The 21,995-nt window shown below is 44.8% G+C and overlaps 1 protein-coding gene and 1 long non-coding RNA gene across 4 annotated transcripts in view; one reads left to right on the top strand and one right to left on the bottom strand.

Moving 5' to 3' along the window:
• The window catches only part of LOC141069455 (uncharacterized), a 307,336-nt gene that overhangs the window by 59,641 nt on the left and 225,700 nt on the right, over positions 1-21,995 (bottom strand). The gene's annotated exons all lie outside the window — the stretch shown is intronic.
• Positions 1-21,995, top strand: part of LOC141069452 (uncharacterized) — a 158,745-nt gene that overhangs the window by 121,963 nt on the left and 14,787 nt on the right. The window contains exons 5-8 of the mRNA XM_073558997.1: positions 15,951-16,042; positions 16,122-16,197; positions 16,293-16,369; positions 16,491-16,593. Of these exons, the coding sequence (XP_073415098.1) occupies positions 15,951-16,042; positions 16,122-16,197; positions 16,293-16,369; positions 16,491-16,593 (348 nt within the window). The remainder of the gene's footprint in view (positions 1-15,950; positions 16,043-16,121; positions 16,198-16,292; positions 16,370-16,490; positions 16,594-21,995) is intronic.

Raw genomic sequence — 21,995 nt, 5'->3', positions numbered from 1 at the left:
CAACACAGGATTAGCTGGAATTGAGATCAGACGCCATGTTGCGTTTGGAGAGCACCTGATGTGCCTAAACAGTGGAAACCCCTCAATTCTAACTCCAAAACTAACCCCAACACACCCCTAACCCTAATCTCAGCCCTATCCCTAACCCTAGCTCTTGTCAGGGTCCTGACAGCGCCGGTGTACAGCCTCCGCTAAGCAGGGACTCACCCGCACCGTAGGGACCCCTGGGGACAAGAACAGCCGGACAATAAAGATGCACGGGAACTGAATGTAGAAGTTTAGAAAGCCGGCACAGGACCTACGGTCATGTGAACGGTCATGTGACTGCAAGGGGGTGGGGCTTAGCGTCCTGCTTTCAGAGGAGGAAGAAAACTCTGAGTTGGGCAAAGCAGAGGTCAGGCACAATACAGGCAAGCGAGGTACAGGAGGGATAAACAGATGGGAGGTAAGACAAAGCCAAAGATCATACACAAGATATGAATACAGTACCAGGGATGAGACAGAACGGACAGTCAGGGCCAAGCAGAGATCAAAAACCAAACGGACATAGAAGGTACCAAGCAGAATCCAAAGCGATATCCAGAGAACAGACCGAGTCATACACAGGGAATCAAGCAACCAGAACACAGCACTAACACACTCAGGGGTCAACACACAATGCCAAGGGCGAAAGTATAACTGACGGGGGATGGGAGCTTCCTGAGGCTATAAGAAGCCTCCCCAGAACCAATGAGAGGCCACCCTAATAGGTCCCAGGTGTGCAGGTGAGAGTCTGCACTGCGATCAGAACATTAACCCCAGAAGTGCTGGTCACCCAGCACTGGTATCATGACAGTATCCCCCTCTCAACGGGGGGGCCTCTGGACCCCCAGGCTTGCCCGGGTACCTAGCATGGAAAGCCCGAACCAGACGATCCGCATGCATCAACCGGGCCGGCACCCAGGACCTGTCCTCCGGCCCATACCCCTTCCAATGAACTAGGTACTGTACTGACCGCCCTACCAACCTAGAATCTACAATGTGACCAATCTCATATTCCATATGTCCCTCAAACGAAACTGGAGGAGCAGCGGGCTCGGATTCTCCCCTGACTGCTTCAAACGGCTTCAGTAGAGATCTATGGAAGACGTTAGGGATCTTGAAAGAGGGTGGAAGGCACAGCCTGCACGCTGCCGGGTTGATTTGTTCCACAATCTTGTACGGGCCAATGAATTTGGGGCCCAACTTGGCTGACGGAATCTTTAACTTAATGTTTCGCGTGGAGAGCCAAACTTTCTCTCCCACCTGAAAGATGGGACCAGGTGTTCGTTTCCTGTCCGCGAAAAACTTATACCTGCCTTGAGACCTAGATATACGCCGCTGGACTTCTGCCCATGTATCTTTTAACCGCTGAAATTCAGCCAACGGCAGTATATCACACCAGTCATTCTGTCTAGCAGAAGTCAGACATCTGAGGATCTGTTCCAGAGACTGATTAGTGCGTTCCGTCTGACCATTACTCTCAGGATGGTATGCAGACGAAAAGGACAGAGATATCCCTAATTTTGTACAGAAAGCACGCCAAAACTTAGCCACAAACTGCACACCACGATCAGACACCACATTCAGGGGTACCCCATGCAAGTGGACCACATGCTGCAGAAACAATCTGGATAAGATCTCAGCAGAAGGTAATGCGGACAGGGGTACAAAATGAGCCTGCTTAGAAAATCTGTCCACCACTACCCATACCACCGTATTACCCCTGGAAGAGGGAAGATTGGTAATAAAATCCATGGACAGATGGGTCCACAGTCTTTCGGGAACTTCCAAGGGCATCAGCTCCCCCGCCGGCCGGCTATGGGAGCTTTTAGAACGAGCGCAGACCCCACAACCAGAAATGAATTTCATTATATCAGAACCCAGAGTAGGCCACCAGAAGATCCTAGCCACCGCCAGTCGCGTGGCTGATATACCAGGGTGAGCACACAACTTGGATTCGTGGAACTCTTGCAAGAGTTTAAGGTGAAATTGTTCTGGGACAAACAACTTGCCCCCTGGCTTGGCCGCAGGAGCCAGCGACTGGGCCCCCTCAATTTCCCGTTCCAATTCAGACGAGATCCCTGCTAACACCACCCCAGGGTGCAGAATGGAGGACGGTGGCTCAGGGACAGACACAGGGTGAAAACTACGAGATAAGGCGTCAGCCTTGACATTCTTTGACCCTGGACGAAATGTAATAGTAAACTGGAAACGAGAAAAAAAAAGTGACCAACGGGCCTGTCTGGGCGTTAATCTTTTAGCAGACTCGATGTAAGACAAATTTTTGTGATCAGTGATCACAGTAACCGGGTGACTGGCCCCCTCCAAAAAGTGCCTCCATTCCTCAAACGCCAACTTAACCGCAAGAAGCTCTCTATTGCCTACATGATAATTTCTTTCAGCAGCAGATAACTTCCTGGAAAAGAAGGCACATGGCCTGAGTTTGGTTAGAGTGGCAGGCCCTTGAGACAACCCCGCCCCCACCCCCACCTCGGAGGCGTCCACCTCCACCACAAATGGCTTGGAAGGATCTGGCTGTATCAAGACAGGAGCAGACATAAAACATTTTTTCAGCGTCGCAAAGGCCTCTTTTGCGAGTGAGGACCAATTTCTCACATCCGCACCTTTGCATGTTAGATCCGTGAGAGGTTTGACCACTTGCAAAACCCCCGGAAAAATTTGCGGTAATAATTGGCGAACCCCAAGAAGCGCTGATGACGCTTAAGATCTCGGGGTTGCACCCAATCCGCAATGGCCTGCACCTTCTTGGGGTCCATGCGAAAACCCTCCCCGGATACAATTAACCCCAAAAAAGACAATTCTTGCACACAGAATACACATTTCTCCAATTTGGCATACAGATGATTTTCTCTCAGTCTTTGGAGAACAGTTTGTACATGTTCCAAATGAGAATGCTTGTCGGTGGAGTATGTCAAAATATCATCTAAATAGATAACGACAAAACGACCAATGAGATCCGAGAATACCACGTTGATGAAATTCTGAAATATGGCTGGGGCGTTGGTAAGACCAAACGGCATGACTAAATTTTCAAATAGTCCCTCGGTCGTGAGGAACGCGGTTTTCCATTCATCCCCCTCTCGGACCCTTATCAAATTATATGCCCCCCGAAGATCCAGTTTAGAAAACCACTTTGCCCCTGATAGTTGGTTACATAAATCGGGAATCAACAGAAAGGGGTACGTATTCCGTACAGTAATCTGATTAAGCTCCCGGAAGTCGAGACAGGGACGTAACCCGCCATCTTTTTTCTTTACAAAAAAGAAACCTGCCGTCATAGGTGAGACTGAAGGACGTATGAGTCCTTTGCGCAGACTTTCAGCAATGTAGTCCTTCATAGCCAAGCGCTCAGGACCGGACAAATTAAACAGACGGGTTTTAGGTAATTTAGCCCCCGGAACCAGCTCAATAGCGCAGTCAAAGGGTCTATGTGGCGGTAACGTCTCGGCCTCGCTTTCGGAGAATACATCTTCGAAGTCCTTCAGGCATTCCGGAATACCTTCCAGCTCGACAGATGATACAGACACAGATTTAACAGGTTCAACCAGCAGTGCGGATTTATCACATAACTCAAAATCATTAAACCCCCATTGAACAATCTCCCCCGTTTTCCAGTTAATAACTGTCATGTCGGACACTGTTCACACCAGGGTGTCCGGCAGACAGCGGTAATACCCTGTTGGGTATTCTGTTCCAGTCGGGATAGGGTTAACCAGGTTGTCATGCTGGCTGAGGGCTGGGCCACGCCCTTGGTCTTTAAATAGTTCGTCCTGACTATGGGCGTCGCCGACTATAGCTTTAGCCTAGTGCTAGCAATACCGGTCAGCAGTGGTGGTGTTGGAGCGTCTGATATCTGGTGCAATATATCCCTCAGTGGTTCTTTCTCCAATCTGTTATATATATATTTGGTTGCCCTTGCACATTATTGTATTCCCTTGTGTATTAACTGTGTGGTTTCTTTTACCCCTGTCCATACGTATTTGTGGGGTCTGGTGTCTGGTCCCCTCACTGGGTGGAGCGAGGTGGGTTCAGCTTAGGGCTGGACAGGAGACAGGGACAGGGTGGAGGCTCAGGCAGGCACACCTTCAGTGTAAACCCTGGGTAGAGGGACAGACAGGGTTCCCCTAGTCTGAGGGACATCTCAGGGGTCCCGGGGTTTTTGCCTAAAGTAACCTAGGCATACCATGACATTATAGTCGGCCCAAATAATAAAGTGAAAAAAAAATAAATAAAAGAAGTTATAGATAGGGAATATAGGGGTTACTTACGATGGATCCTATACTTTCCCTAACCAAGCAGCTGGAGGCTCTATCCATACAGGTCACTGAACTTAGGGGGGCGGTCCAGCAACAAGGCCTGTCAGCTCCTGCAGTACCTGCTGAGGCTGCAGCCAGGGCAGCTGAGCCCAAGTTTCCCCTTCCTGAACGATTTGCTGGTGATCGTGATAAGTTCACGGTGTTTCGTGAATCATGCAAATTGTATTTCCGTATGCGTCCACATTCCTCAGGTAATGAGGCTCAACGCGTGGGCTTGGTGATTTCTTTGCTGAGTGGTGACCCACAGGCCTGGGCCTTTTCACTCCCTTCAGACTCACCGGCATTTGAATCTGTAGATTTTTTTTTCTCTGCTCTGGGTTTGATCTATGACGATCCGGATAGATTAAACTTAGCAGAGTCTAAGATACGCTCACTGCTACAGGGTGATCGACCAGCTGAGGATTACTGCACGGAGTTCCGGCGCTGGGCGGTGGACACGCAGTGGAATGACCCTGCGCTTAGAAGTCAATTTTTGCATGGGGTTTCTGGAAGGGTTAAACAGACTCTCCTAATGTACGAAACTCCCGCCTCTCTGGAGGCTGCGATGGCACTTGTAGTACGCATAGACCGACGTCTCCGTCAGGGGGCGCTGGTTTCGTTGCCTCCGGGAGGTGGGGGAGTGGTCGGTGAGGTTGCCGCGGGTGAATCCGTGGAACCCATGCAGATCGCTGGTATAGCACAGTCACCGAGTAACAAGCCTAAACGTCCTTGGCACAGAAGGCAGGGGCTCTGTTTTTTTTGTGGCAAAGGAGGACATTTTATTAACGCTTGCCCCGTGGTACCTAAGAAGGGCGCGCCGGCGGAAAACTGATAGGCTCAGAGGGTTTGGAGGAGTCTAGTCTGAGCCTTTGTGTATCCTCCGTCATGGTTTCCCAGTGTATGCTCCCTGCTAGGGTGGTACTTGGGGGGCAAATGCTCTCTATTACAGTATTGATAGTGGCTCAGCTGCCAATCTCATTGATGAGAGGTTCGCGCATACAGCGGGATTTCCGGTGGAGAAATTGCCGAACCCCATCCGGGTGGTTACCATCAATGCTTCCCCGTTGTCTCAAGGGGAGATCACAGAGTGTGTGTTGGATATACAACTCCACATCGGAGTATTACACTCAGAGCGGGTAACTTGTAAGGTGCTTAGTAATTTACCGGCTCAGATGGTTCTGGGCTTTCCATGGTTGTCAATGCATAATCCTGTTATTGATTGGAAGACCCAGGACATAATTCAGTGGAGCAGGGAGTGTCAGGAGAGGTGCCTGGCTACATGTATTTCCGCTTTGACCCCCAGTATCCCGGAGCCGTTGCTGGATTATGCGGATGTATTTTCTGAGAAAGGTTGTTCGGAACTACCACCGCATCGCCCCTATGACTGTGCTATTAGGTTGAAACCAGGGGCCAAGTTACCTAAAGCTAGAATGTTTAATATCTCAGGTCCCGAGAGGCTAGCTCTCAAGGAATACATTGCGGATAGCCTGAGCAAGGGTCATATTAGACCTTCCTCTTCTCCTCTGGCTGCTGGCTTCTTTGTTAAAAAGAAGGATGGCGGTTTACGCCCGTGTCTGGATTTCAGAGAACTCAACCAGATAACGGTCCGTGATCCTTACCCTATGCCACTTATACCCGATTTATTCAACCAAGTGGTTGGTGCCAGGTGGTTCTCCAAACTGGACCTCAGGGGGGCGTACAATCTTATAAGAGTCCGTCAGGGGGATGAGTGGAAGACAGCGTTCAATACCCCTGAGGGTCACTTTGAGAGTTTGGTAATGCCGTTTGGGTTGACTATGGCACCGGCGGTCTTTCAACACTTCATTAATGATGTCTTCTCTCAGTTGTTGGGGAGGTTCGTTATAATTTATCTTGACGACATCCTCATTTTCTCTCGCGACCATGATACACATATAGAGCATGTTAGACAGGTTCTGCAGTTGCTCAGAGAGAACAGGCTCTATGTCAAGCTTGAAAAATGTGTGTTTTTCGTACAGGAGCTACCGTTCTTGGGTTATATAATCTCCGCCTCAGATTTTAAGATGGACACCGCAAAGGTGCAGGCGGTACTACATTGGGATCGGCCTGATAATCTTAAGGCGCTTCAGCGATTTCTTGGCTTCTCCAATTACTATAGGAAATTTATTAAGAACTTCTCTATGTTTGCCAAACCACTGACTGACATGACTAAGAAGGGTACCGACTTTTCTGACTGGTCTGAGCCTGCGGTACAGGCGTTTGAATTCCTCAAGAATAGTTTTGCCTCAGCGCCCATTCTGGTGCAGCCCGATGTCTCCTTACCGTTTGTCGTGGAGGTGGATGCGTCGGAGGTTGGAGTGGGGGCTGTACTGTCTCAGGGCCCTTCTTGGGCCAAGTTGCATCCGTGTGCCTTCTTCTCCAAGAAGCTGTCGCCTGCGGAGCGTAATTATGATATTGGCAACAGGGAACTATTGGCCATCAAATTGGCATTTGAGGAGTGGCGACACTTCTTGGAGGGGGCTGTTCATCAGATTACTGTGATAACCGACCATAAGAATTTGCTTTATTTAGAATCTGCTAAGCGCCTGTCCTCCAGACAGGCTCGCTGGGCATTATTCTTCACCCGGTTCAACTTCATTGTTACCTATCGACCTGGGTCGAAGAATGTTAAGGCAGACGCTTTATCCAGGTGTTTTCCTGGTGGAGAGTTATGTGAAGAGCCGGTGCCTATTCTCCAAAAGGGTGTGGTGGTATCTGCCATCACGACAGAGATTGAGGCAGAGATTGCGGAGGCTCAGGAGGTGGTACCGCTGGGGTTGCATGCTAATAAATCTTTTGTGCCGCTACATCTACGCTCTAGAGTGTTGGGCGAACATCACGACACGGTACTGGCAGGTCATCCAGGGGTTAAGAGCACTCTGGAACTGGTATCGCGTCGTTTTTGGTGGCCTAAAATCCGGCAGGATGTGGCCTCATATGTGGCTGCCTGTACCACGTGCGCACAGGCCAAGACTCCTCGTTCCCGTCCCGCTGGTAGCTTGCAGCCTCTCGGGGTGCCCAGTAAGCCATGGACTGAGATTTCCATGGATTTTATTACTGACTTGCCCGCCTCGGCAGGGAACTCGGTCATTTTAGTAATTGTTGATAGGTTCTCCAAAATGTCACATTTCGTTGCTTTACCGTCTTTGCCCAATGCTAAGACTCTTGCTCAGATATTTATTCGCGAGGTGGTCAGACTTCATGGTGTCCCGTCTGACATTGTGTCTGATCGAGGTACGCAGTTTGTGGCAAAGTTTTGGAGAGCTTTTTGTTCTCGCCTTGGAATCAAATTATCTCATTCATCGGCTTTCCATCCTCAGTCGAATGGACAGACTGAGCGGATGAACCAAAACCTTGTGCAATACTTGCGCTGCTTTATTTCCGACAATCAGGAAGAGTGGTCAGCGTTTCTTCCTCTGGCAGAATTCGCAATAAACCATTGCCAGGAATCGTCTGGGGAATCTCCTTTTTTTTGTGTGTATGGTCAACATCCTCAATTTTGCACCTTGCGTCAGGGGTGCTCAGTTGGCGTCCCTGAGGAGGACCAGTTGGGAGCTCAATTGTCGTCTGTTGGAGGAGAGTCAAGCAGCGCTTGTTGAAGGTGGGTTCCAGGTACAAACGGGTGGCTGACTGCAGACGTGTGCCAGGTCCGGACCTGTGTGTGGGTGATTGGGTGTGGTTATCTACTAGGAACATTAAGCTCAAGATACCGTCACTTAAGTTGGGTCCCAGGTTCATTGGCCCATTTAGAATCTCCGCAGTGATCAACCCCGTGGCATTTCGTTTGGAGTTGCCGGCTGTGTATAAGATTCATAATGTATTTCACAAAGCATTGCTAAAGAAGGTCGTGGGTTTGGTGGATGGTTCCCCCGGGCCACCACCTCCCGTCTTGGTGGATGGCGCGTTGGAATTTGAGGTGTCCAAAGTGGTGGACTCTAGGGTTGTGCGTCGCACTCTACAGTACCTGGTCCACTGGTGTGGCTATGGTCCTGAGGAGAGGACATGGGTGCCGGCCTCTGACATTCATGCTGATCGACTGGTTACTATGTTCCATCGTCGCCATCCGTATAAGCCAGGTCCTCGACATGGTGAGGTTCCGGAGGTCCCTCGTAGAAGGCGGGGTACTGTCATGTCGGACACTGTTCACACCAGGGTGTCCGGCAGACAGCGGTAATACCCTGTTGGGTATTCTGTTCCAGTCGGGATAGGGTTAACCAGGTTGTCATGCTGGCTGAGGGCTGGGCCACGCCCTTGGTCTTTAAATAGTTCGTCCTGACTATGGGCGTCGCCGACTATAGCTTTAGCCTAGTGCTAGCAATACCGGTCAGCAGTGGTGGTGTTGGAGCGTCTGATATCTGGTGCAATATATCCCTCAGTGGTTCTTTCTCCAATCTGTTATATATATGTTTGGTTGCCCTTGCACATTATTGTATTCCCTTGTGTATTAACTGTGTGGTGTTTCTTTTACCCCTGTCCATACGTATTTGTGGGGTCTGGTGTCTGGTCCCCTCACTGGGTGGAGGGAGGTGGGTTCAGCTTAGGGCTGGACAGGAGACAGGGACAGGGTGGAGGCTCAGGCAGGCACACCTTCAGTGTAAACCCTGGGTAGAGGGACAGACAGGGTTCCCCTAGTCTGAGGGACATCGCAGGGGTCCCGGGGTTTTTGCCTAAAGTAACCTAGGCATACCATGACAATAACTGGCTTATGGCATGCCCAACACCAACCCTGCAGGTAGACTGTCCAGCACAAAACAACTTAGGTTTTCCACATGAGTAGCGCCCACTCTGAGCGAACGGTCATGTGACTGCAAGGGGGCAGGGCTTAGCGTCCTGCTTTCAGAGGAGGAAGAAAACTCAGAGTCGGGCAGAGCAGAGGTCAGGCACAATACAGGCAAGCGAGGTACAGGAGGGATAAACAGACGGGAGGTCAGACAAAGCCAAAGGTCATACACAAGATATGAATACAGTACCAGGGATGAGACAGAATGGACAGTCAGGGCCAAGCAGAGATCAAAAACCAAACGGACATAGAAGGTACCAAGCAGAATCCAAAGCGATATCCAGAGAACAGACCGAGTCATACACAGGGAATCAAGCAACCAGAACACAGCACTAACACACTCAGGGGTCAACACACAATGCCAAGGGCGAAAGTATAACTGACAGGGGATGGGAGCTTCCTGAGCATATAAGAAGCCTCCCCAGAACCAAGGAGAGGCCACCCTAATAGGTCCCAGGTGTGCAGGTGAGAGTCTGCACTGCGATCAGAACATTAACCCCAGAAGTGCCGGTCACCCAGCACTGGTATCATGACAGCTCTAACCCTAACTCTAACCCTAGCCCTAACCCTAATGGGAAAATGGAAATAAATACATTTTTTTAAAATGTTATTATTTTTCCCTAACTAAGGGGGTGATAACGGGGGGTTTGATTTACTATTTATGGCGGGTTTTTATGTTTGGCAGCTGTCACGCTAAAAGACGCTTTTTATTGTAAAAATAGTTTTTGCATCACCACATTTTCAGTGCTATAATTTTTCCGTATTTTGACCCACTGAGTCATGTGAGATCTTATTTTTTGCGGGACGAGTTGACGTTTTTATTGGTACCATTTTCGGGCACGTGACATTTTTTGATCGCTTTTTATTCCGATTTTTGGGACGCAGAATCAACAAAAACCAGCATTTCATGAATTTCTTTTGGGGGGGTGCATTTACACCGTTCCGCGTCAAGTAAAATTGATAAGGCAGTTTTATTCTTCGGGTCAGTACGGTTACAGCGATACCTCATTTATGTCATTTTTTTATGTTTTGTCGGTTTTATACAATGAAAACCATTTTATATAAAAAATTATTATTTTTGCATCGCTTTATTCTGCGAGCTATAACTTTTTTATTTTTTCTCTGATGATGCTGTGTGGCAGCTCGTTTTTTGCGTCACAAGATGACGTTTTCAGTGGTACCATGTTTATTTATATCCGTCTTTTTGATTGCGCGTTATTGCACTTTTTGTTTGGCGGTATGATATTAAAGCATTATTTTTTGCTTTGTTTTTTATTTTTATTTTTTAAGGGGTTCACTAAAGGGGTTAACTAGTAGGACAGTTTTATAGGGCGGGTCGTTACGGATGCGGCGATACTAAATATGTGTACTTTTATTTTTTTTTATTTCCAAAAAATGAATTTATTAGGGAGTATTTTTTTTAATTTATTTATTTAGCGATTTTTTTATAAATTATTTTTACACTTTGTTTTTTTTCCACTTTATTACTTTGTCCCGGGGGGTACATTACTGTCTTGTGTCAGATCACTAATCTGACACGTCACACAGCGCTGTGACAGATCAGCGATCTGGCAGGCAATGAGGCAGGCTTCCTCGTGCCTGCTCTCTGCAGGCACAGAGGAAGCCGCCTCTCTGCAGGCCCCTGAAGGCCCCCGTGGCCATATTGGATCCGGGGACCTGCAGGGAAGGAGGCTCTTACAGCAGCGCTGCACATCACGCTGCTGCGGGGGTCTCAGGGAAGCACGGAGGGAGCCCCCTCCCTGCCGATGCTTCCCTAAACCTCCGGTATACTGCGATCATGTTTGATCGCAGTGTGCAGGGGGTTAATGTGTCGGGGGCGGTCCGTGACCACCCCTGACACATAGTGCCGGGTGTCAGCTGTGGTAATCAGTTGACACCCGGCCGCAATCAGCAGCGCCCCCCCGGGGCGCCGCTGATCGTGATGACGTACTGTCCCGTCCCCAGTCATAGGGGCCTGGGTACCGTGGACGGGATAGTCCATCAGATGTCAGAAAGGGGTTACAAAAAAAAATCAAAAAACAAAAATTTAGCAATTTACTAACATAGCAAGGCTGAAAAAAAGACATTTGTCCATCTAGTTCAGCCTATATTCCACCAGAATAACTGTAAGATACTATTTTGTTACGCTCCAGGAAGACATCCAGGCCTCTCTTGAACTCTTTGTGAAGCAACAACAAAAAAAGCGGTCTATAGCAGCGGTAAAGGAGAGGCAGAAACCAGAAAAAGGGTAAAAAACTCAGCTTTAATTCTACGTCCAATACCCACAACGCGTTTCTACAGTTACAGCCGTCTTCCTCAGGTGGAATGAAGGAAGCATCAGTTATTGCAGCCTTTATAGGTAGCCCTAGTTGGAACAACCCACAATCCTATGCGACCTCCCCTTGATGCGTGTTAACCCTTACATCCCCTATAAAAACATTGTGAAAAAACATTTGTTAAACAATCATTATACATTTTGCATGTTACGACATTCAACCTCATCAATATTCCAGAAAAAACTAATAAACCCTGTCCAAGTAATAAAAAACCCCCAACAAAAGGAAAAAACTTTTCCAAAAAGTTTTAAAAAAAACACTTTTAAATTTTTTTTTTTCCTTTTTAAAATTTTTTTTCCTTCCTAAAAAAAAATCTCATTTTTTTTATTTAAAAAAACAAAAAAACAAAACTACATGATGCACATAAAAAGAGAAATCAATCATAATCACTTAAACTATTAACCCTACCTGGAAACTTTCTCTATAGTGAGATTCAGTCCCTCTGGATATAACGTACCCAACTTAAACATCCAGTAGCTTTCTCTTCTAATAAGGCTACTCAGCCTCCCTTCACCAAGTTCCTTGATATGGTCAATAATGGTCAATCTTATCTTTCCTGGATCCTTATTGTGACTCCCTGCAAAATGTCGGGACACACTTTGTAATTGGTAACCCGAGCGGATGTTCTGTCTATGCTTATTCAATCTTGCATGCGCTGTTTGGATAGTCCTTCCCACATATTGAAGCCCACAAGGGTCTCTTGAACTCTTCGACTGAGTTCGCCATCACCACCTCTTCAGGCAGGGAATTCCAGATTCTCACTGCCCTAACAGTAAAGAATCCTCTTCTATGTTAGTGGATAAACCTTCTCTCCTCCAGACGCAGAGAATGCCCCCTTGTGACCATCACCTTCCTTGGTATAAACAGATCCTCGGAGAGATATTTGTATTGTCCCCTTATATACTTATACATGGTTATTAGATCGCCCCTCAGTCGTCTTTTTTCTAGACTAAATAATCCTAATTTTGCTAATCTCTCTGGGTATTGTAGTTCCCTCATACTCTTTATTAATTGTGTTGCCCTCCTTTGTACTAGCTCTAGTTCCATTATATCCTTCGTGAGCACCGGTGCCCAAAACTGTACACAGTACTCCATGTGCGGTCTAACCAGGGATTTGTACAGAGGAAGTATAATGCTCTCATCATGTGTATCCAGACCTCTTTTAATGCACCCCATGATCCTGTATACCTTGGCAGCCGCTGCCTGGCACTGGCTGCTCCAGGTAAGTTTATCATTAACTAGGATCCCCAAGTCCTTCTCCATGTCCGATTTACCCAGTGGTTTCCCGTTCAGTGTGTAATGGTGATATTGATTCCTTCTTCCCATGTGTATTACCTTACATTTATCATTGTTAAACCGCATCTGCCACCTTTTGGCCCAAGTTTCCAACTTATCCAGATTCATCTGTAGCAGAATACTATCTTCTCTTGTATTGACTGCTCTACATAGTTTTGTAAGTTTTGTATCATCTGCAAATATCCGCAACCAACACTCGACAGAAACTGCCCTCAAAGTGACCAATGACCTTCTGACAGCAAAATGTAACAGTGACCACTCTCTGCTCATTCTTCTTGACCTTTCTGCAGCTTTCGACACTGTTGACCACCGTCTCCTACTTCCTAGGCTCCAGTCACTAGGCATTAAGGACACTGCCCTCTCCTGGTTCTCTTCCTATCTTTCTGACCGTTCCTTCAGTGTTTTGTTCGCTGGCTCCACTTTATTTCCTCTTCTTCTCGCAGTTGGGGTACCTCAGGGCTCAGTCCTTGGCCCCCTTCGTGTAATCACTGAGATATAGATATACGGGGGTCATGTAGTCACTGTGTCTGGTACATAGAAATACAGGGGTCCTGTACTCATTGGTATATAGGTATACGGGGGTCATGTAGTCACTGTGTCTGGTATATAGAAATACAGGGGTCCTGTACTCATTGGTATATAGGTATACGGGGTCGTGTAGTCACTGTATCTGGTACATAGAAATACAGGGGTCCTGTACTCATTGGTATATAGATATACGGGGTCGTGTAGTCACTGTGTCTGGTACATAGAAATACAGGGGTCCTGTACTCATTGGTATATAGATATACGGGGTCATGTAGTCACTGTGTCTGGTATATAGAAATACAGGGGTCCTGTACTCATTGGTATATAGGTATACGGGGGTCGTGTAGTCACTGTGTCTGGTACATAGAAATACAGGGGTCCTGTACTCATTGGTATATAGGTATACGGGGGTCATGTAGTCACTGTGTCTGGTATATAGAAATACAGGGGTCCTGTACTCATTGGTATATAGGTATACGGGGTCGTGTAGTCACTGTGTCTGGTACATAGAAATACAGGGGTCCTGTACTCATTGGTATATAGATATACGGGGTCGTGTAGTCACTGTGTCTGGTACATAGAAATACAGGGGTCCTGTACTCATTGGTATATAGGTATACGGGGGTCATGTAGTCACTGTGTCTGGTACATAGAAATACAGGGGTCCTGTACTCATTGGTATATAGATATACGGGGGTCGTGTAGTCACTGTGTCTGGTATATAGAAATACAGGGGTCCTGTACTCATTGGTATATAGATATACGGGGGTCGTGTAGTCACTGTGTCTGGTATATAGAAATACAGGGGTCCTGTACTCATTGGTATATAGGTATACGGGGGTCGTGTAGTCACTGTGTCTGGTACATAGAAATACAGGGGTCCTGTACTCATTGGTATATAGATATACGGGGTCATGTAGTCACTGTGTCTGGTATATAGAAATACAGGGGTCCTGTACTCATTGGTATATAGGTATACGGGGGTCGTGTAGTCACTGTGTCTGGTACATAGAAATACAGGGGTCCTGTACTCATTGGTATATAGGTATACGGGGGTCATGTAGTCACTGTGTCTGGTATATAGAAATACAGGGGTCCTGTACTCATTGGTATATAGGTATACGGGGTCGTGTAGTCACTGTGTCTGGTACATAGAAATACAGGGGTCCTGTACTCATTGGTATATAGATATACGGGGTCGTGTAGTCACTGTGTCTGGTACATAGAAATACAGGGGTCCTGTACTCATTGGTATATAGATATACGGGGTCATGTAGTCACTGTGTCTGGTATATAGAAATACAGGGGTCCTGTACTCATTGGTATATAGGTATACGGGGTCATGTAGTCACTGTGTCTGGTACATAGAAATACAGGGGTCCTGTACTCATTGGTATATAGGTATACGGGGGTCATGTAGTCACTGTGTCTGGTACATAGAAATACAGGGGTCCTGTACTCATTGGTATATAGATATACGGGGGTCGTGTAGTCACTGTGTCTGGTATATAGAAATACAGGGGTCCTGTACTCATTGGTATATAGATATACGGGGGTCGTGTAGTCACTGTGTCTGGTATATAGATATACGGGGTCGTGTAGTCATTGTATCTGGTACATAGAAATACAGGGGTCCTGTACTCATTGGTATATAGATATACGGGGGACGTGTAGTCACTGTGTCTGGTATATAGATATACGGGGTCGTGTAGTCATTGTATCTGGTACATAGAAATACAGGGGTCCTGTACTCATTGGTATATAGGTATACGGGGGTCGTGTAGTCACTGTGTCTGGTACATAGAAATACAGGGGTCCTGTACTCATTGGTATATAGATATACGGGGGTCGTGTAGTCACTGTGTCTGGTATATAGAAATACAGGGGTCCTGTACTCATTGGTATATAGATATACGGGGGTCATGTAGTCACTGTGTCTGGTATATAGATATACGGGGTCGTGTAGTCATTGTATCTGGTACATAGAAATACAGGGGTCCTGTACTCATTGGTATATAGATATACGGGGGTCGTGTAGTCACTGTGTCTGGTATATAGATATACGGGGTCGTGTAGTCATTGTATCTGGTACATAGAAATACAGGGGTCCTGTACTCATTGGTATATAGATATACGGGGGACGTGTAGTCACTGTGTCTGGCATATAGATATACGGGGTTGTGTAGTCATTGTATCTGGTACATAGAAATACAGGGGTCCTGTACTCATTGGTATATAGGTATACGGGGGTCGTGTAGTCACTGTGTCTGGTATATAGAAATACAGGGGTCCTGTACTCATTGGTATATACAGTAGATATACGGGGGTCGTGTAGTCACTGTGTCTGGTATATAGATATACGGGGTTGTGTAGTCATTGTATCTGGTACATAGAAATACAGGGGTCCTGTACTCATTGGTATATAGATATACGGGGGACGTGTAGTCACTGTGTCTGGTATATAGATATACGGGGTCGTGTAGTCACTGTGTCTGGTATATAGATATACGGGGTCGTGTAGTCATTGTATCTGGTACATAGAAATACAGGGGTCCTGTACTCATTGGTATATAGATATACGGGGGACGTGTAGTCACTGTGTCTGGTATATAGATATACGGGGTGGTGTAGTGAGACACTGTGTGTCTCCCACAGATGAATACAGTGCAGTATATCCCCAGGAGAGATGTCCGGCTCCTCGCTATTCTCAGGACAGCCCAAAGGAAAATGTCCCTGTGAATTATCAGGTAGGTGGTGTGATCGTCTCGCCAACGTGTCCATCAGTCATTGATTGACTGCTCTTTTCACACTTTTCTTGTATTTTAGGATGAAGATTTTTTTGACATTAAAGTTGAGGTTGTAGATAAAGAAGAGGAGATGAATTTCATGGTCGAGCAGCAGTGTAAGGAGGGGAGACACTCATATCTGTCAAAGGGTCACCTAGATACTACTTCCATCGTTCCATGTAACAGGTTCTTGTCTCTCTGTTTCCTTTAGATGGACTTAATGTACGATATCCCCCGGAGGGATGTCCGACTCCTCTGTGTTTCCTGGACTGTCCAGAGAGTCACAAGGTAGAAGAAGCTGAGCCTACACACATCTATATGGGGCTCATAACTGAGCTCAGATATTTGAGGGTTTCTTTTGTTCTTGTTTCTGCCATATTGCACTTATTTGTTATATATGTGACTTTAGGTTAGAGATCTGACTGATATTAAAGTAAACGAAGAGCGGATGATGGTTGATCAGCCATGTATGAGTGATGTGAAGGAGGAGATTCCAGAAGACGATAATACAGGTGTGTAATAATGACTATACAGTGATATCACGGGGTCCAATAATAACTATTCACACTGATGTCACAGGTGTGTAGTAATGACTATATACAGTGATGTCACAGAAGTGTAGTAATGACTATATACAGTGATGTCACAGAAGTGTAGTAATGACTATATACAGTGATGTCACAGGTGTATAGTAATGACTATATACAGTGATGTCACAGAAGTGTAGTAATGACTATAGTGATGTCACAGAAGTGTAGTAATGACTATATACGGTGGTCACAGAAGTGTAGTAATGACTATAGTGATGTCACAGAAGTGTAGTAATGACTATATACGGTGGTCACAGAAGTGTAGTAATGACTATATATAGTGATGTCACAGAAGTGTAGTAATGACTATATATCGTGATAGCACAGAAGTGTAGTAATGACTATACACAGTGATGTCACAGAAGTGTAGTAATGACTATATACGGTGGTCACAGAAGTGTAGTAATGACTATATATAGTGATGTCACAGAAGTGTAGTAATGACTATATACAGTGATATCACAGAAGTGTAGTAATGACTATATATAGTGATGTCACAGAAGTGTAGTAATGACTATACACAGTGATATCACAGAAGTGTAGTAATGACTATATACAGTGATGTCACAGAAGTGTAGTAATGACTATATACAGTGATGTCACAGAAGTGTAGTAATGACTATATATAGTGATGTCACAGAAGTGTAGTAATGACTATATACAGTGATATCACAGAAGTGTAGTAATGACTATATACGGTGATGTCACAGAAGTGTAGTAATGACTATAGTGATGTCACAGAAGTGTAGTAATGACTATATACAGTGTTATCACAGAAGTGTAGTAATGACTATATACGGTGATATCACAGAAGTGTAGTAATGACTATATACGGTGATGTCACAGAAGTGTAGTAATGCCTATATACAGTGATGTCACAGAAGTGTAGTAATGACTATGTACAGTGATGTCACAGAAGTGTAGTAATGACTATATACAGTGATATCACAGAAGTGTAGTAATGACTACATACAGTGATGTCACAGAAGTGTAGTAATGACTATATACAGTGATATCACAGAAGTGTAGTAATGACTATATACAGTGATGTCACAGAAGTGTAGTAATGACTACATACAGTGATGTCACAGTGATGTCACAGAAGTGTAGTAATGACTATATACGGTGATGTCACAGAAGTGTAGTAATGACTATATACGGTGATATCACAGAAGTGTAGTAATGACTATATACGGTGATGTCACAGAAGTGTAGTAATGACTATATACAGTGATGTCACAGAAGTGTAGTAATGACTATATATAGTGATGTCACAGAAGTGTAGTAATGACTATATACAGTGATATCACAGAAGTGTAGTAATGACTATATACGGTGATGTCACAGAAGTGTAGTAATGACTATATATAGTGATGTCACAGAAGTGTAGTAATGACTATATACAGTGATGTCACAGAAGTGTAGTAATGACTATATACAGTGTTATCACAGAAGTGTAGTAATGACTATATACGGTGATATCACAGAAGTGTAGTAATGACTATATACGGTGATGTCACAGAAGTGTAGTAATGACTATATACAGTGATGTCACAGAAGTGTAGTAATGACTATGTACAGTGATGTCACAGAAGTGTAGTAATGACTATATACAGTGATATCACAGAAGTGTAGTAATGACTACATACAGTGATGTCACAGAAGTGTAGTAATGACTATATACAGTGATATCACAGAAGTGTAGTAATGACTATATACAGTGATGTCACAGAAGTGTAGTAATGACTACATACAGTGATGTCACAGAAGTGTAGTAATGACTATATATAGTGATGTCACAGAAGTGTAGTAATGACTATATACGGTGATGTCACAGAAGTGTAGTAATGACTATATACGGTGATATCACAGAAGTGTAGTAATGACTATATACGGTGATGTCACAGAAGTGTAGTAATGACTATATACAGTGATGTCACAGAAGTGTAGTAATGACTATATACAGTGATGTCACAGAAGTGTAGTAATGACTATATATAGTGATGTCACAGAAGTGTAGTAATGACTATATACAGTGATGTCACAGAAGCATGCTATTTTAGAATTTTGGATAACTAGAGGAGGAAGACCAGTGAAGACTCAGACGTCAAGGTTAGATTTCAGAAAGGCAGATTTTAAGGGATTCAGAAAGAGAATTGGAGGGATCCAATGGCTGGATATCCTTAAAGACAAAAATGTCCAGGAAGGATGGGAAATGTTGAAAAATGAAATTATCAAAGCACAATTGTTAACAATTCCAAAAAGAGGGAAGAATAGGAAGCATTTAAGGAAACCAGGATGGATGAACACAGAACTTAAGCACATGCTAAAAAGGAAGAAAAAAATGTTTATAAAATGGAAAGAGGGAGGCATATCTAAAGAAGAATATAATGTTGTCTGCAGAACCTGCAGGGCACAAATCAGATTAACTAAAGCTGAAAATGAATTGAGGCTTGCAAGAGATGTCAAAAGCAATAATAAAGGATTTTGGGGATATGTCAAAAATAAAAGAAAAGTCAAAGATGCTATAGGATTTTTAAAGGATGAAAATGATGAAATGGTAAGACAGGATGTTGAGAAGGCCGAACTTTTAAATTCCTATTTTGCATCTGTTTTCTCTCAGAAAGGAAACTTAACATCAACTGTTCTTCACTGTCCTATTAAGGGTATAGAAGAATCCAGGATATCTATAAACAGAAAGATAGTGAGGAAACACTTAGCTAACCTAAATGAATTCAAGTCTCCAGGTCCAGATGAATTACACCCCAGAGTACTGAAGGAGATAGCAGAAGAAATTTTTGAACCCCTCTTCATAATCTTTGAAAATTCTTGGAGAACAGGAGAAGTCCCAGAAGACTGGAGAAGAGCAAATGTTGTTCCTATCTTCAAAAAGGGGAAGAAGGTGGACCCAGGCAACTATAGGCCGGTGAGTCTGACTTCTATACCAGGAAAGATCTTTGAACAAATTATTAAACAACATGTATGTCAGTACCTGGATAAGAATGAAGTGATTAAACAGAGTCAGCATGGGTTTGTAACTAATAAGTCATGTCAGACTAACTTAATTTCCTTCTATGACGGAATCACTGATTGGGTGGATCAAGGAAATGCTGTACATATAGTATATCTTGACTTCAGCAAAGCATTTGACAAAGTATCTCATACAATCCTTATTGAAAAAATGACTAAGTATGGAATGGACAAGGCAACTGTTAAGTGGATTCATAACTGGCTTAGTGATCGGACCCAAAGAGTGGTCGTAAATGGCTGCACATCCAGTTGGAAGAATGTCTCAAGTGGGGTACCACAGGGCTCTGTCCTGGGCCCTGTATTGTTCAACATCTTTATCAATGATTTAGATGAAGGAATTGCGGGTAAACTGATTAAATTTGCTGATGACACAAAGCTAGGAGGGATAGCTAATACTAGAGAAGAGAGAGAGAGGATTCAAAAAGCTATAAATAAACTGGAGAAGTGGGCAGCAACTAACAGAATGGTTTTTAACAGGGAAAAATGCAAAGTACTACATCTGAGCAATAAAAATGAAAAAAGCATATACAGAATGGGAGGAATAGGGCTAAGCAACAGCACATGTGAAAAAGACTTGGGTATACTAATAGATCACAGGCTGAATATGAGTCAACAGTGTGATGCAGCAGCAAAAAAGGCAAATGCAATTCTAGGATATATTAACAGAAGCATACAGTCTAGATCACGTGAAGTCATTATTTCCCTCTACTCCTCTTTGGTCAGACCTCATCTGGAATATTGTGTCCAGTTTTGGGCACCACATTTTAAAATTACATCAACAAACTGGAGCAAGTTCAGAAAAGAGCGACCAGAATGGTGACCGGTCTGCAAACCCTGTCTTATGAGGAAAGGTTGCAGGATTTGGGAATGTTTAGTTTGCAAAAGAGAAGACTGAGAGGAGACTTAATAGCTGTCTACAAATATCTAAAGGGCTGTCACATTGTAGAAGGATCAACTTTATTCTCATTTACACAAGGAAAGACTAGAAGCAATGGGATGAAACTGAATGGGAGGAGACACAGATTAGATATTAGAAAAAACTTTTTGACAGTTAGAGTGATCAATGAGTGGAAAAAGCTGCCACAAGAAGTGGTGAGTTCTCCTTCAATGGAAGTCTTCAAACAGAGGCTGGACAGACATCTGACTGGGATGATTTAGCGAATCCTGCTTTGAGCAGGGGGTTGGACCAGATGGCCCAGGAGGTCCCTTCCAACTCTACGATTCTATGATTCTATGATTCTATAAGTGTAGTAATGACTATATACAGTGATGTCACAGAAGTGTAGTAATGACTATATACGGTGATATCACAGAAGTGTAGTAATGACTATACACAGTGATATCACAGAAGTGTAGTAATGACTATATACAGTGATATCACAGAAGTGTAGTAATCACTATATACAGTGATCTGAAAACACCCTGTCTTCCCTAATGTCCCAAAATAGATTCCGCACCTATCGCCCTGCAGGAGCCTAGTCCCTGACTGCCAGGCTGAGCATGTCAGGCCCCACTTCAAATAAAGACAAATAAGGTAAACAAATGAGGCAATACACTTAGCTTGAGAAGACACCAAAGAGATTCTACATTTTCAACCAAAGGCAGCAAGAACTGATTCCCTATAGCGAAGTCTATCATTGACATCATAAAAATAGGAATAAATACTTAATAAGAAACGGGAGAAGCGTTTGTAAAATTTCCACGGGGAATGTTGGTAGAACATAAACTGCCTGTCATTCTTTGTGACTGAGAAACTAGGTGCACAACAACGGGAAGGTGGTGGGGAAGGGAAGCCCAAACACTAGGAAAGAGGGAAGTGGTGACCCCTAGGCAGATCTGACAACACCCTGTCTCCCCTAATGTCCCTAAATAGGTTCCACACCTATCGCCGAGCAGGTGTCTAGTCCCTGACTGCCCCTAGCGATAGTCCCTGGATAGGGAGGGGACAGGGTGAACAGTACAACTAAAGACAAGGTAAACAAATGAGGGAATACACTTATCTTGAGAAGACACCAAAGAGATCTCACCAGCTATCCTCCAAGGGAACTCCAAGAAGGAACTAGTCGGCTACTAGTACTTCCAACCAGACAGAGGGAAATAGAGCTATCACCGATGCCTTGCTGAAACGACTAAAGGTACTTAAACATCCAGCAAGGGTGTGTTAATCAGCAGCAGATGGTGGAGATCACTGCTAGGCTATCACTCCACAACAGAGATGCAAGATCCAGAAGGTGCCTGCAGAGCTAAGTGCAATAGCCGGATCCAGAATGACTGACTGTCACACCTGACACATC

The sequence above is a fragment of the Dendrobates tinctorius genome, unplaced genomic scaffold, assembly GCF_039654945.1.
Source record: "Dendrobates tinctorius isolate UK_male_01 unplaced genomic scaffold, ASM3965494v1 ptg000264l, whole genome shotgun sequence".
Taxonomy (NCBI): Eukaryota; Metazoa; Chordata; class Amphibia; order Anura; family Dendrobatidae; genus Dendrobates; species Dendrobates tinctorius.
Note: the sequence above shows the minus strand (reverse complement) of the source record. Positions and strands in the feature narration are given on the sequence as shown.